Source organism: Manihot esculenta, chromosome 15, assembly GCF_001659605.2.
Source record: "Manihot esculenta cultivar AM560-2 chromosome 15, M.esculenta_v8, whole genome shotgun sequence".
NCBI lineage: Eukaryota > Viridiplantae > Streptophyta > Magnoliopsida > Malpighiales > Euphorbiaceae > Manihot > Manihot esculenta.
Window position 1 is genome coordinate 10,941,913 of NC_035175.2, and position 13,241 is coordinate 10,955,153.

The following is a 13,241-nucleotide window of genomic DNA, read 5'->3' on the forward strand; positions in this document are numbered from 1 at the left end:
ACCTAATCAAAACACCAACCAATCATCCTTTTTACCTCCAGGTTCTATTGTTTCTGTACTGCACCCCCTTCTTCCTTGTTCTCTTTTGTTAATGTAAACACTCTTCTCCCTTACTGGCTTCCCTCTCCCTCTCTGTGCCAAATTGCAGGTTTTGAACTCACATAATTGACCCTTTTCAGAGAGGGTCCATACCCTTCTCTCTTTTTCATCTAATTTGAACATAAACTCAACCCCCATTGTCCCAGATGGAGAATTCCCAAGAAATTGCGGTCACCCAGATGAGGAAATCAGTTGAGAAGCTTGGTTCTTCAACTGAGGTACTTGTCATGTAATGCTCATTGTCGGAGAGTTTTGTGTGGGTAATGTGTAAATAATTCATTTCGTTCAAGTTAGCTTTTTTATTTCAGGTCTTCGTTGATTCTGTGTTTGTGGGTATTTGATTGAGTTTATCTTATTAATTGATTTTTATGGGTTTGGATTTGCAGAGTTATGGGTGTACAACACTTATGAGATTCTTGATTGCGAGGTCAATGGACCCAGAGAAGGCAGCTAAGATGTTTGTGCAGTGGCAGAAGTGGAGGGCTGCGTTTGTTCCCAATGGTTTTATATCAGACTCTGAAGTTCAAGATGAACTGGAAGCAAGAAAGATATATTTGCAGAGTTCAACAAAAGAGGGATATCCATTGTTGATTATCAAAGCAAGCAAACATTTTCCTGCAAAGGATCATCTTCAATTCAAGAGTAATTAGCTCAACTCTATTATTGCACTCCTTCTTGTTTGATTGATAAACAATGCCTTCTAGCTGTATCCGGTGTTTCAAAAAGAGTGAGCTCTTTTTTAATAGTTCAGAAGAAAGATTTGATAACTACTAAATCCTCTGCCCTGCTTAAGAAAGGTAACTGCTCTAGATTGTCACACACATGGGCCGTAACTTGAACAAGTAAAGTTTTAACATAAAAGTGGGCAGATGATTATGACTGTTTGAACTTCGTCGTTTGTTTGTGTCCTAGAACCATGTGGCTCACGATTCTTCCCTTTTCTGTTGGATGAGGGCTATTATTGAACTACCGTCTGGTATTATATTGTTGTTAAGTGCTTTAGGATCATTCTGCCTGATGGAGATAATATTTGTATGGTCACAATCATGGAAATAGGCATAAATGTTTTTTCCGAAGATGATCCTCTTTTCACAAAGGGTATAATTGAAATCTGTAAAAAATGGATCCCGTTAATTAATATAATGAAGAGGTTAGCGCAGTGAACGGAAAGCCTCCTAACATTGTTAGGAAATATCACACGGGGAACTTATAAATGATAAGCACAATATTTATGTGTTTGCTGGGCATATTGGTCTTGTTAATTTTACAACTTCACTGCCTATGTTTTTAGATGATAGAACCATAAAACTAAACCGTGTAAATCAGTTTACTTTCCTGAATTTGGACAGATATAATCGGTTGATATAAGCAGTTTATTGCTCAGTTTTGTGTGTGGATAATCAATATTCACCTCCAGGTGTTTCTTGAGTTTGTTTGTCCCTACAAGTAATTCTGTGGTCCTCTATAGTTCTTCAAGAGACTCATTTGGTTCTGCAAATCCCCTAATCATAAAAATTCTGTTCTCCTGTTTCTGCATGCTCAACAGTGTGAATAATAATCCATCATTAATCCTGATTATAATCAAATATATGTCTATAGTTACATTATGTAGGCAAATTAAACAAGGGGATGTCCTCATCTGGGAACACCTTTGGAGCTGCTTCCTAATGCATTTAATGTCCTCCCTCCCCAGAAATAAATGAGTTAATATGTTCTATAGGTGACACTGAGCTGCGTTGTGGTAAATTAGTCTAAGTTATAGTATGCAAACAATATATTGGTGTCAATGAATTTGAATGCTGTCTCAATTAGGATATGAATGTTTATATTTCAGCTTCATATGCTGTATGCACGCTTATATTTTACCCTTTCATTTTATATTTTCTCACTCTGGGGTAAGGATTACAATACTTCCCCCTCAAATGCAACCACATGGCTGTCACTTGTCAATTAATTAGTAAAAACACAATTCAGGTCAACTACACAGCCTGTATCTACCCACAATCCAAACAGCCTTTGATACCATGTTAAATACAAATAAAGTATTAGGCATGTTATACATCAAAATGACTTGCTAAATTTAATGCTGCAATCCAATCCCTTATATTTCCCCTTTAATTTTATATTTTCCTGGTGTGAGGCAAGGATTCCAATAGTCATGTTAGTACCTAGGAAGTTAACATTTAACTCATTTATTTTCACCTCTTGGTGCAGAGTTCGTGGTTCATTTACTAGACAAAACGATTGCAAGGTACCACTTCATTTAATGCTTAATGTGATTAGAAATTTTTGTTGAAGATCATTTTCTATATGGGTTGGGTTCATTTGCACTACTTCAGTCTAAGCGATGTGGTGATATGGTTGTTTAGAAGGATTTATCGGAATTGCATTAGTACTGAGTTTCCATAACTTTATGAAACAAAAACATCTTTAATTGCAATGGTTGTTCAGACTTCAGAGCATGGTTTAGAGCTGGATGGTTTAACTGTTATGAGCAAAGTTGTGATTATTTAGGGCTACGCTATCACTCTACTTTAATTGTTGATGGTCTACTTACTAACATGTATAAAGATAGTGAGATCTGCGTTATCAAAGTAGCATCTGCAACTAAAGTGGACTTGTGGCAAGTTGCACAAGTCCTTGGGGGGGTGGGGGTGGGCACAATTCAAGGAGAAGTAACTTTTATAAATGAGGGTGCACATACATGTGGTGCACTGGATCTTGATGCATTGTAGAATCTCCCAGTCTTTCGTACATCTGGATTGAAGCTAGGAACTTATAGTTTTGGATGCTGAACTTGAAAGGGGTTACCCTACAAGGATGCAAGAAGCTATATCTTCTTAAAGTAGTTCACAAAGGTTTATAAAGTTTGATTTCTGCCCAACTGATGGCTTCTTGGTATAAATTTTATGCACCAAGTAGTGTTTAGGGCAAAGCTCATAATTATACCCATTTAAATAACAGTAAGAAGAAACTGATCTGATGATGGATTTTTTTTTTTTTTAAATTTCAGAATCTTAATATTTTAAAATGTTCATGCATGTGAGAACAGCTACAAGTGGAAACTGAATAAACATTGAGCCGACATTTTCTTTTTCTTTGTAACCTAGATAAATAATCTGGTAGATAGGGTTTAATGGTGAGAGAGCATATGATAATCTCTAGTAAGTTCTTAGCCTTTGTTGAATTCTTCCCAGCTGGTTTGTGATTGCAATTCCAATTGGGGGTGCTCCTGAAATGTATATCTTATTGAGTGATTTATGTGTTCACATCTTCTTCCTGGGAACTATATTTGTCAAAAAGCCTTTTCCTTAATGGCTTATATCTTCATATACATGGTTGTTAAAACTAGATCGGACCGGCTGGTTCAAGCCATTAACCCTGCTTTTATTAGAACCGAACTGGTCGGGTTTTGATCAAACTGGCTGGTTCAAAATCAATTTTTTGAATTAAACCATTTTCATTTAATTAAAAAAATTTATACCCACTCTCACTGGGAATTGATCCCTTGACCACACATACTACATAGTCTTTCTTAATCAATTGAACCAATTGATTTCAATGTAATTTTTTTCATCTTAAGACATATATGGCAGTATACTTTATTAAATTATATTAATATAAAATGCTTATTAACTAACTAACTTGTACATGAAAAAGTAAAATTATAATTTAAATAATTAATATTATTAATAATTTAGTTTATTAATTAAGTTAAAATATTACTTTTCTTTAATTTATTATTTTTTTAGATAAAAAAGTACATAAAAATTCAATATTTCATATAACTATAATAATATTTATTTTCATTTGTTATTATAAAATTTTAATTTATTTTATCTAAAGTAAATTTTTATTGATTATTTATAGAAATATATAAAAACATTAATTGTAATAAAAATATTATTATTGATTTTTAATTATTTATTTAATAATATACAGTGATACGCTTTGCTTTTGCCGGTTCTTAGACCGGTTGATTCTTAAACCATTGACCCTTTGCTTTTGCCAGTTCTTAGACCGGTTCCGGTCTGAAAACCATGTTCATATAGCGTGCTTCCTGTGACTACTATATTATATTATTATTATTTTACAGTGATACGCTCTTGAATGCAGAAATTTGTTTCTCACGGTTTTTAACTGACCTTTCAGCTCATTCAGAGGAAGAGAAATAGGAAATGAGAAGTTGATTGGCATTCTAGATCTGCAGCAAATTACATATAGGAATGTTGATGCACGCGGTTTAATCACTGGTTTTCAATTTTTGCAGGTAACTGCTCTATTTTCAACTAGTCTTACACCTGCACATTCTGTGGGTCTTAACAAATACAAGTTAAGAAACATAATTTTCATTTATATCCTCCTGTTTAGACTTTCCTGCAAATTTTTAAAAATCTTTGACGAGTAACCTACAGTAGGAGCAATCTTGTAAGAATATGAGCAAGACATCAACGTTCACTTATAAGCGCCATTTCTATTAGCAAATAACAAATTAGTTACAGAATTATAGTTCAGTAACAGATCCAATTTCATTTTTTCCCTCAAACTGTTTAAAAACTATGAGTATGCTTCAAGAATTAGAAAGAGGGTAAAAGGAAAGTGAGTATTAAAAAAAGCAAGCATGTTCGTCCTTTTGAAGCTTAGCAGGTTCCAGAAATCCAAAAGCTAATCAAACAAAAAAAGGGCTTTGTTATGCTGCCAGCATGATCATAAATAGATAAAAGTTCATAAAAAAAGTAAACAGAAATGATAGAAATTACTTTCTATGGCTTGAGAGCAGTCCTGCAAATCCATCCCTTTGCAAGAAATGTACAATGTGGAGATTGCAAAAATATAGCAAAAAATTTAGCATTCTCCTCTATCTACTGTACAAGAATGAAGGGTTCAAACATCCATCAGGTAGATTCTTTGGATTATTGGATCTCTAAGAAGAAAATAATGCTTAAGAAACAACACCAATTAGAAGCATTTATAGCTTCCCAATAACCATAGAAGAACTACCAGAAAAAAAGAGAAATGTTCTCTATTAATTCAAGCTAACAGTCAACTGGAAAACTACAAAAGCAGTAAAACTTTAGTAGCTTAGTAGGCGGAAGAGATGAAGGTTTGCCTAGAAGAAATTTGAAGAAGGATAGAGAGGGAGAAGAGAGCGGGCAAGGGAGTCAGAGTATGTACTGTAGCAGTTTTCCAAACAGTACTGAAGAAGGAAATAAGGGAGAGAAAGAAGAAGAATTGAGTAGAGAAGGAGAAGAAATAGGTGAGAAAGAGAAATTAGAGAGGCAACGAGAATAGCATTCTGTATTAATGTGTTTGGATACCTCCCTACAAGGAGTCACACGCATATATGCTGTTTCTTCTAACAGAAAACCAGCTGTCTAACTATTTTATAATTCTATACCCAAATTACCTTTATTTCTAATTACATATTTCCTTTCTTTACATTTCTCTTCCTTCTCCTATAATACTTAACAATTCCCCCTTCATGAGAACCTTCTTGCCCCCAAGAAGTTGTAAAATCAGGGAACTGCGCTGATATAGAAGTTCGGTCCTCCCAAGTGGCATCTTCAAGAGAAAGGTTGACCCATTTGATAAGGCCTTGTTGAACTCTCTGATCATTCCTCAAGATAGTCCGGGGTTTGAGGATACTTTCTGGAGCTACCATAATAGGCAAATTTGGCATAGGTGAAATATTAGCTCCCGTTGTCTTCTTCAAAAGAAAGAAATGAAAAATTGGATAAATATGAGCAGTAGGAGGTATTTGCAACTTATAAGCAACTTGCCCAATCTTTGCAATAATTTGAAATGGCCTATAGTACTTAGCTGAAAGTTTTAAGGACTTCCTGATAGCTAAGGAGGTTTCCCTATAAGATTGCAGCTTAAGAAACACCCAGTCTCCAATCTCAAATGATCTCTTTGATCTTTGTTTATCTGCTTGCTGCTTCATTCTAACTTGAGTTTTATGCAAATGATCTTTAAGCAACTATGTCATTAACTCCGAAACAGTAGCCACTGACGTCTCAGTAGAAGGCAAAAATTTCAATGGGGTGAGGAGTAGTTGTAAAGGGCCTCAAAGGGAGACATGCCTATTGCACGGTGGTGGTTGGTGTTATACCACCATTCTGCCAAGAACAACCATTTACTCCATTTAGATGGAGCTGTAAAAGTCATGCTCCGTAAGTAAGTCTCCAAGCATTGATTCAGCCTTTCAGGTTGACCAACTCTGTGGGTGATTACTGAGAAGTGTGCAGCAATTTAAATAATTCTTTTCAAAAAATGCTGATAAAGACTTTGTCTCTGTTCGTAACTATAGAGAGAGGGACTCCATGCAACTTAATAATAGAGTCTAGGAAAATCTTAGCAATTTTAGCAATAGAGAAAGGATGAGTTAAAGAGAGGAAATGGGTATATTTGGAGAATTTGCAAATGACCTCTTTTCTCTCAGATTTAGGTAATTGCTCAATAAAATCCATAGTGATGTGCCTCTATACTTGAGAGGGCACAGACAGAGGTTGCAACAATCCAAGCGATGCACAATGCTCATGCTTGCATCGGGCATAAATATCACAACTTTTGATCCAATCTAATATAGCTTTAAACATGCCGGGCCAAATAAAATGTCGTTTTAAGTCTTGCATAGGTTGCTTGAACCCCCAAATGACCCCCAAGATAGGAGTCATGATATAAAGCAAGCAATTGATACCGAAAAGTACCTAAACAACCCACATATAGCTACTCCTTATTATACAACAACCCTTTCTTAAGACAATACCCCGCAAGGGCTTGACTATCCACAGCCAATTGAGATAAAAGAGTGTGAGCAAAAGCATCTCCTTCATAGCTGGCAATTAATGACGACATCCAGGTGGGCTACAATTGAGACACAACTTGTATAGCAAAACATTCCTCCTCCTAAGGCCTTCTTGAAAGAGCATCTGCTACCCTGTTCTCAATACCCTTCCTATAGAGAATTTTGTAATTTAGTTCCAACAACTTGAAAATGCCTTTCATTTGAAGGTTGGTGTGTAGCCTTTGCTCTAGTAAATGTTATATACTCTTATGATCAATTTTGATATAAAACAGAACCTGCTCTAAGTAGTGCCTTCATTTAGTGACAACGAGCTCTAAGTAGTGCCTCCATTTTGTGACAGCAAAAGTAATTGCTAATAGCTCTTTCTCATAAATTGATAACCCTTGTCCCTGTGCTCCCAAATGCTTTAGAAATATAAGCAATAGAATGACCTTTTTGCTGCAAAACAGGCCCCATACCAACATTACATGCATTCGTTTCTACTATGAAAGGCTGATTAAAATCCAGGAGGGCTAAGACTGATGCCTGAGTCATGGTTGTTCTCAATGTTTCAAAAGCAGCTTGTGGAATTTCACCCCATTGAAAGGCATCTTTTTTTAACAAATCAGTAAGAGGTCTACAAATAACACCATGATGATGCACAAACTTCCTATAATAACTAGTTAAGCTCAAAAAACTTCTAAGTTCTTTCACAGAGTTAGGTATAGGCCAGCTACTCATGACCTTGATCTTAGTAGGATCAGTGGCTACTCCTTCCCTAGAAATAATATGGCCTAGGTAGTCAATTTTTTATTTGCCAAAAGCACATTATTTGAAGTTGGCAAACAGTTGATACTTTGCCAAAACTTCAAAAACAGTAGCTAGAGCTGCAAGTGCTGCTGCCAATTGGAGCTATAAACTAGTATGTCATAAAAAAAAAAAATAGTACAAATTTTCTGAGATAAGGTTGAAACTGGCTGTACATGAGGGCTTGCAAGGTGGCAAGGTCATTTGTGAGCTCAAATGGCATCACTTTAAACTCAAAATGGCCATGGTGAGTTCTAAAAGCAATTTTGGGTATGTTCGGAGGGTCCATTCTGATTTGACGATAACCTGCTTTAAGATCAATTTTAGAGAAAATAGTTGACCCATGCAGCTTATCCAAAAGGTCATCTATGATGGGGATAGGAAATTTATCTTTGACAGTAAACTGTTTAATTTTTTGTAGTCTACATAAAACCTCCAGGAGTCATTTTTTTTCTTAACCAATATCACTGGCGAGGCAAATGGGCTGGTGCTAGGCTGTATTAATTTTTCAATTTCATTCTTTTGAAAATGGGGATATCTATAGGGTTCTATGCTGAAAGATTGGGCAGTAGGTATCAGAGGAATAGAATGGTCATAATTTCAAAAAGGAGGTAAGGAAGTAGGATTTTGAAAAATATTGTGGTATTTTTCTAACAAAAGTTCTAGTGCAGCACAGTTATTACCTGATTCTGCAGCTGCCAGTGGTTGATCAGCCTCCACAGAAAAGGCTTGATTCTCCTTAGTAGTTGAGACATCAATACAAAACAGAGAAGATTGAAAATCCCTTTCCTTCTTTTACATCGAAAGTTTGAAACTATTGCAAGGTAATAGCTTAGAATTAGAAGCTTAAAACCACTTCCCTCCCCTGCTGCATAATAGTTACTTTGGCATTATGGAAATCAAACAGAACAGGATCAAACACGAGCATCTAATTTACTCCCAAGATAATATCAAAGCTCCCATCTCCAAAATTCTAAGATCAAATGTGAATTTATGATGCTGAACCCACCATGTAAATATGGAACAAACATGAATACTAGTAAGCTTTCTACCATTAGCCACAGTAACAGTCATCTCAGGAACCTCTACTAGTGGCAGTTTCAGCTCAGCTGCCACTTGTGCATCCATAAAATTATAGGTTCTGCCACTGTCTACAAGAATTATCAGTTGCCTATTTTGGTATTTTTCCAACACCTTTATAGTAGTAGCTCCTTCACTGCCCTATATAGCAGGATATAATTTCTCTTAAATTCTTTTCTTTCTCTCCTTCCATCACATCATGCCACTCTTCATCTCCCTCTCCTGCATTTTCCTCTTCACCTTGCACGGCCATAAGTGTTCAGTTTGCACTGATGCTTAGGAAAATACTTTTTCCCACATTCATAGCAGGGTCTTGATGGTCTCACACCCCTGGTTTGGGACTAAGGTGATTTTGTTTGGTGTTTGGTTGCTGCTGGATTGAAATTTGGTGGCTATGGGAGGTGTTCTGGAAGGAGTTGTAGCTTCTAAATTGGGTGGTTTTGGTGAGTAAGGAAAAGTCTTGACTGTTTGGCTAAATTTGTATGGAGAAGGATTTTGGATATAGCTGTTTGGTTTGGAATAAAACTGATTGGTTTGGAATAAAACTGATGGGTTTTAAGAAAATAAGTGGTTTTTTTAGGACACCGTAAGAGTCGGTCTTGAAATCTAGCAATCTTAAAGGCATGTGTCAGATCGGTGGGCTTCAACATTCTAACCATTGACCTAATTTCATTTTTCAAGCCAATAGTCTTCCCCTAATTGGGGTATTACTCTTTCCATTCTAATTCTCACATCTTCAAACTTATCTTGGTACTCTTCTACACTCTTGCCTCTCTTCATAAATTCTTCCAATATATCTTCTATGCCTCGATCCCTAAATCTCACACACAATTCCCTCTCAAAGTCCTCCTAAGAGTGAGGGCCTCTACCCTTAATCTAATTGTGATACCAAGAATCGGCTCTATCAATCAAGTATAAGCTGGCAATTCCCACTTTCTCCTCATTTAAAACTTTGTAAACCTCAAAATATTTGATACAATTTCTCACCCACACTCTGGGATCCTTTCCCTCGAAAGCTATTAACTCAAATTTAGGGAGATATTTCTGTAGACCCTCAGGCTCCATTACTGACCCAAACACTCCCCCAACACTACCACTGCCCGATTCTGAATCCTGATTCTGGTTCACATTCTCCTTGGGTATGGGTATGGTAAAATCCCTCTACCCCTGATTCTCCCGGTGTCAACCCTAGCCACACTCTCTTCATTAACTACCTTTTTCCCTTATCGTTCATAATTCCAGTGAGGAGGGATCGAAATTCCTCCATAATGGAATTTTTTTGTTTCAACAGCATTCTGTCTCTCAGCAATTCTATATTCCTCCTAGATTCTTCTTGCATAACTCTAATTTTTTCCTCCAATCCATCCAATCTAACAGCCTCAACACCCACCACTACAGATCTAGACATATTACTAATTAGAATTGCTTACTGCCCAGTATGAAACACTGCTTTGATATCAACTGTACTGTAGCAATTGCCAAACAGTACTGAAGAAGGAAAAAAAGGAAGAGAAAGAAGTTATGAGTAGAGAAGGAGAAGAAACAGGTGAGAAAGAGAAATTAGAGAGGCAACGAGAATAGCATTGTGTATTAATGTGTTTGGATACCTCTCTACAAGGAGTCACACGCATATATACTGTTTCTTCTAACAGAAAACCCAGCTGTATAACAACCATCCAACTGTCTAACCACTTTATAATTCTATACCCAAATTACCCTTATTTCTAATTACATATTTCCCTCCTTTGCATTTCTCTTCCTTCTCCTATAATATGTAATAGAGTACTGTTTAATGGATTTTTATCTCTAAGATTTTGTCTTTAATTCATCCATGTAACCTAATTAGATTAGATTATTAGCAAGCCATGTAGATTAAATCTTTAAGTGGGTGTTATCTCTACGCCTTGGTATGATGCCACATCAGCAGTTTTATTACATTTAACAGCTTCTGGAATGGGCAAATGTCTCAGCTGTTGTTATATATATTATATCTTTCTACAATAAATATTTTCTGTGGCAATGGAGAAAAGCAGAGAATCAAAGGGTTCAAAGTGGAAGGCTATAAAAAAATCATATGTAGTGGAGGGAAAAATGAAACGTGCCAGACAACTACGGATATGGTTTTTGGAAGTTTTTGTGGGAATTTGTGCAATGGGGCAAATCACAGTTTAAGCGTGAATTTTTTAGCATGGAAACTGGTTGGGCTTAAATCTCTTTGATGTGTCATCAGTCACTTTCGTGTATCTTATATCATCCTAAATCTCATTTATGCAGGCTTATTACCCTGAACGTTTAGCAAAGCTCTTCATTTTAGATATGCCATGGTTCTTTGTCAGTGTTTGGAAGGTGGTCTCTCGCTTCCTTGAGAAAGCAACACTGCAAAAGGTATTTTATATTGTTCAGAAATCCATTTATAGAAACTCATTTATCTAGAAAATATTATAATTATACGTTTATGAAAATGCAACTTGAAAGTGGATATGGCTATAATCCTAAGGTTGGCCATGGCCGTTTCCAGTCTAGTTCTGGGTCAGAACTGATTTTCCAGTTTGTGTACCAACTAAACTAGGGCAAGATCCAGGCTGATTCCTCGTGCTTCAGTTCAGTTTTGATTTCAATTCAAGGGCTTCTAGTTAGATCTGGATTAATGCAGCCAACAATTCAAATAATTTGTTTCTTGAAATTCACTTGTTTGAAACAAACTGGAACACCAAGCTAAACAGCTGGTTTCAATCTGGTTTGTTTCCAAATTTAATGGGGGATGGACTGTGACTAGCCCCTATGCAATAACAGTCTTGTTCAGGCCTGAGAACCTTTCCCAAGTCTGATCGAGCTAGTTCTATGCCAACCCAGACCATGGCTAACCATTTGCACATTAATTTCATCTTGAAAATGTTCTATTTGTGCTTTTCAATTTTACCCATCTTTATCCATCATGTTCATGTATATATGGTCATTGATGCTTATGTAAAGATTTTACCTAAATGTATGGTTTCAGGCTATTTTCTTATTTGAAAAAAAAGGGTTTTTTTAATTGTTTTTATTATTATTATTTGTAGCAAGATAGGGGGTGGTTCGGAGGGGAAAGTATACTATAGTTTGCTAAACTTTTGTTGTTCTGTTGGTTGCTAAATTTGTAAATTAGGGTCTCTTAGGTTCTTCCTTTCTAGATTTGCAAAGAATTATTATATTAAATATGATCTGTGACGTTAATCTACCATATGGCATTAATTGGGTTTGAATATGGCTTTGCTTTGTGGTGATGAATACAGATTGTTATAGTCACCAATGAAGAAGAAAGAAAAAACTTTGTAAAGGAAATCGGCGAAGAATCATTGCCTGAAGTGTATGGTGGTGAAGCAAAGCTTGTAGCTCTCCAAGATGTTATACTACCTCAGTTGGAGGGTTGAAAGGAAAAACAGGTTAAAAAGGTGGCTGCTAGAACACAGACAACTTTAACAGTTATATATATTAGTGGATCATACTTGCTGTCAACAGGCAGTGTTGGCTAAATCCAGCAAATACATGTTAATGAATGTTGAATATTTATATGCTCTACTGCTATGTTCCTTTGTCATTGACACTAACGGAAAGGTTCTTCATAATAAGATGGCCTCAATTGGCAATCTATGTTGGCTCAACTATGTATGGTTGCAGTATGATGTTTTTACTAAATTATGATTCAGCAGGAATGGCAACAGGCCGGTGTCTTAGAAATTGATCAGATTCTAGGAGGGACAATTGTCATCCCAAGGATTCAAGACATTAGCTTTGGGATTTCTTTTCTTTTTTTTTTTTTTTGGCTAGTTTGTGCATTGACATGTTAATGTGTATGAATGATGCTGGTGATTGAGATTTTTTAATTGATAATAAATATTTAAAAAATATTATTAAAAAAATTGGATAATGTGATTCCATGGCTGTTTTTAAGTAGAAAAAAATTTATTTAAAATAAGTGCATTATCAATTCAAAAAATATATAGGGTAATTTACGATTTAGTCCCTGGGTATTGCCATTATTAACAAGTCAGTCCCTGTATTTTCAGAAACCTATTAAAACATCCTTATGTTTTCTCTCCGTCAACGAAATAGTCCTTCTGTCTATTTTTACCGTTAAAAATATAGTAAAAGACTAAATTACCCCCAATTATTTTTCTCCTTCCTTTTCTTCTTCATCAATTCTTCTTCCTTTTGCTTCTTCTTCTTCTGCTTCTTCTCCTTTTTCTTCTTCAGATTCTGTTTTTTCTCCTTCTTCTGCTTCTTCACCTTTTTCTTCTTTTGCTTCTTTTTCTTCTTTTTCTTCTTTATCTTCTTCTTCTTCATCTTCTTCTTCTTCTTCTCATTCTTCTCCTTCTTCTTCTTCTTTTTCTTCTTTTTCTTCTTTCTCTCCTTCTTCTTCTTCTTCTCCTTCTTCTTTTTCTTCTTTCTCTTCTTCTTCTTCTTCTTCTTCTTCTTCTTCTTCTTCTTC

General features: G+C 35.8%; 1 protein-coding gene across 3 annotated transcripts; it reads left to right on the plus strand.

Annotated features, from left to right (window-relative positions):
* LOC110602174 (sec14 cytosolic factor) lies at positions 1-12,414 on the plus strand. 3 transcript variants are annotated; one of them, XM_021739625.2, is made up of 6 exons: positions 1-359; positions 486-741; positions 2,314-2,350; positions 4,252-4,369; positions 11,048-11,158; positions 12,046-12,414. In XM_021739625.2, the coding sequence occupies exons 2-6, from the start codon at positions 507-509 to the stop codon at positions 12,181-12,183; spliced, it is 639 nt and encodes a 212-aa protein (XP_021595317.1). In that variant the 5' UTR covers positions 1-359; positions 486-506; the 3' UTR covers positions 12,184-12,414. The 3 variants fall into 3 exon arrangements, with proteins under 3 accessions (XP_021595317.1, XP_021595318.1, XP_021595316.1); XM_021739624.2 differs by having other exon boundaries at positions 3-317; XM_021739626.2 differs by lacking the exon at positions 11,048-11,158 and having other exon boundaries at positions 1-317.
* Positions 12,415-13,241: the final 827 nt, after the last annotated feature.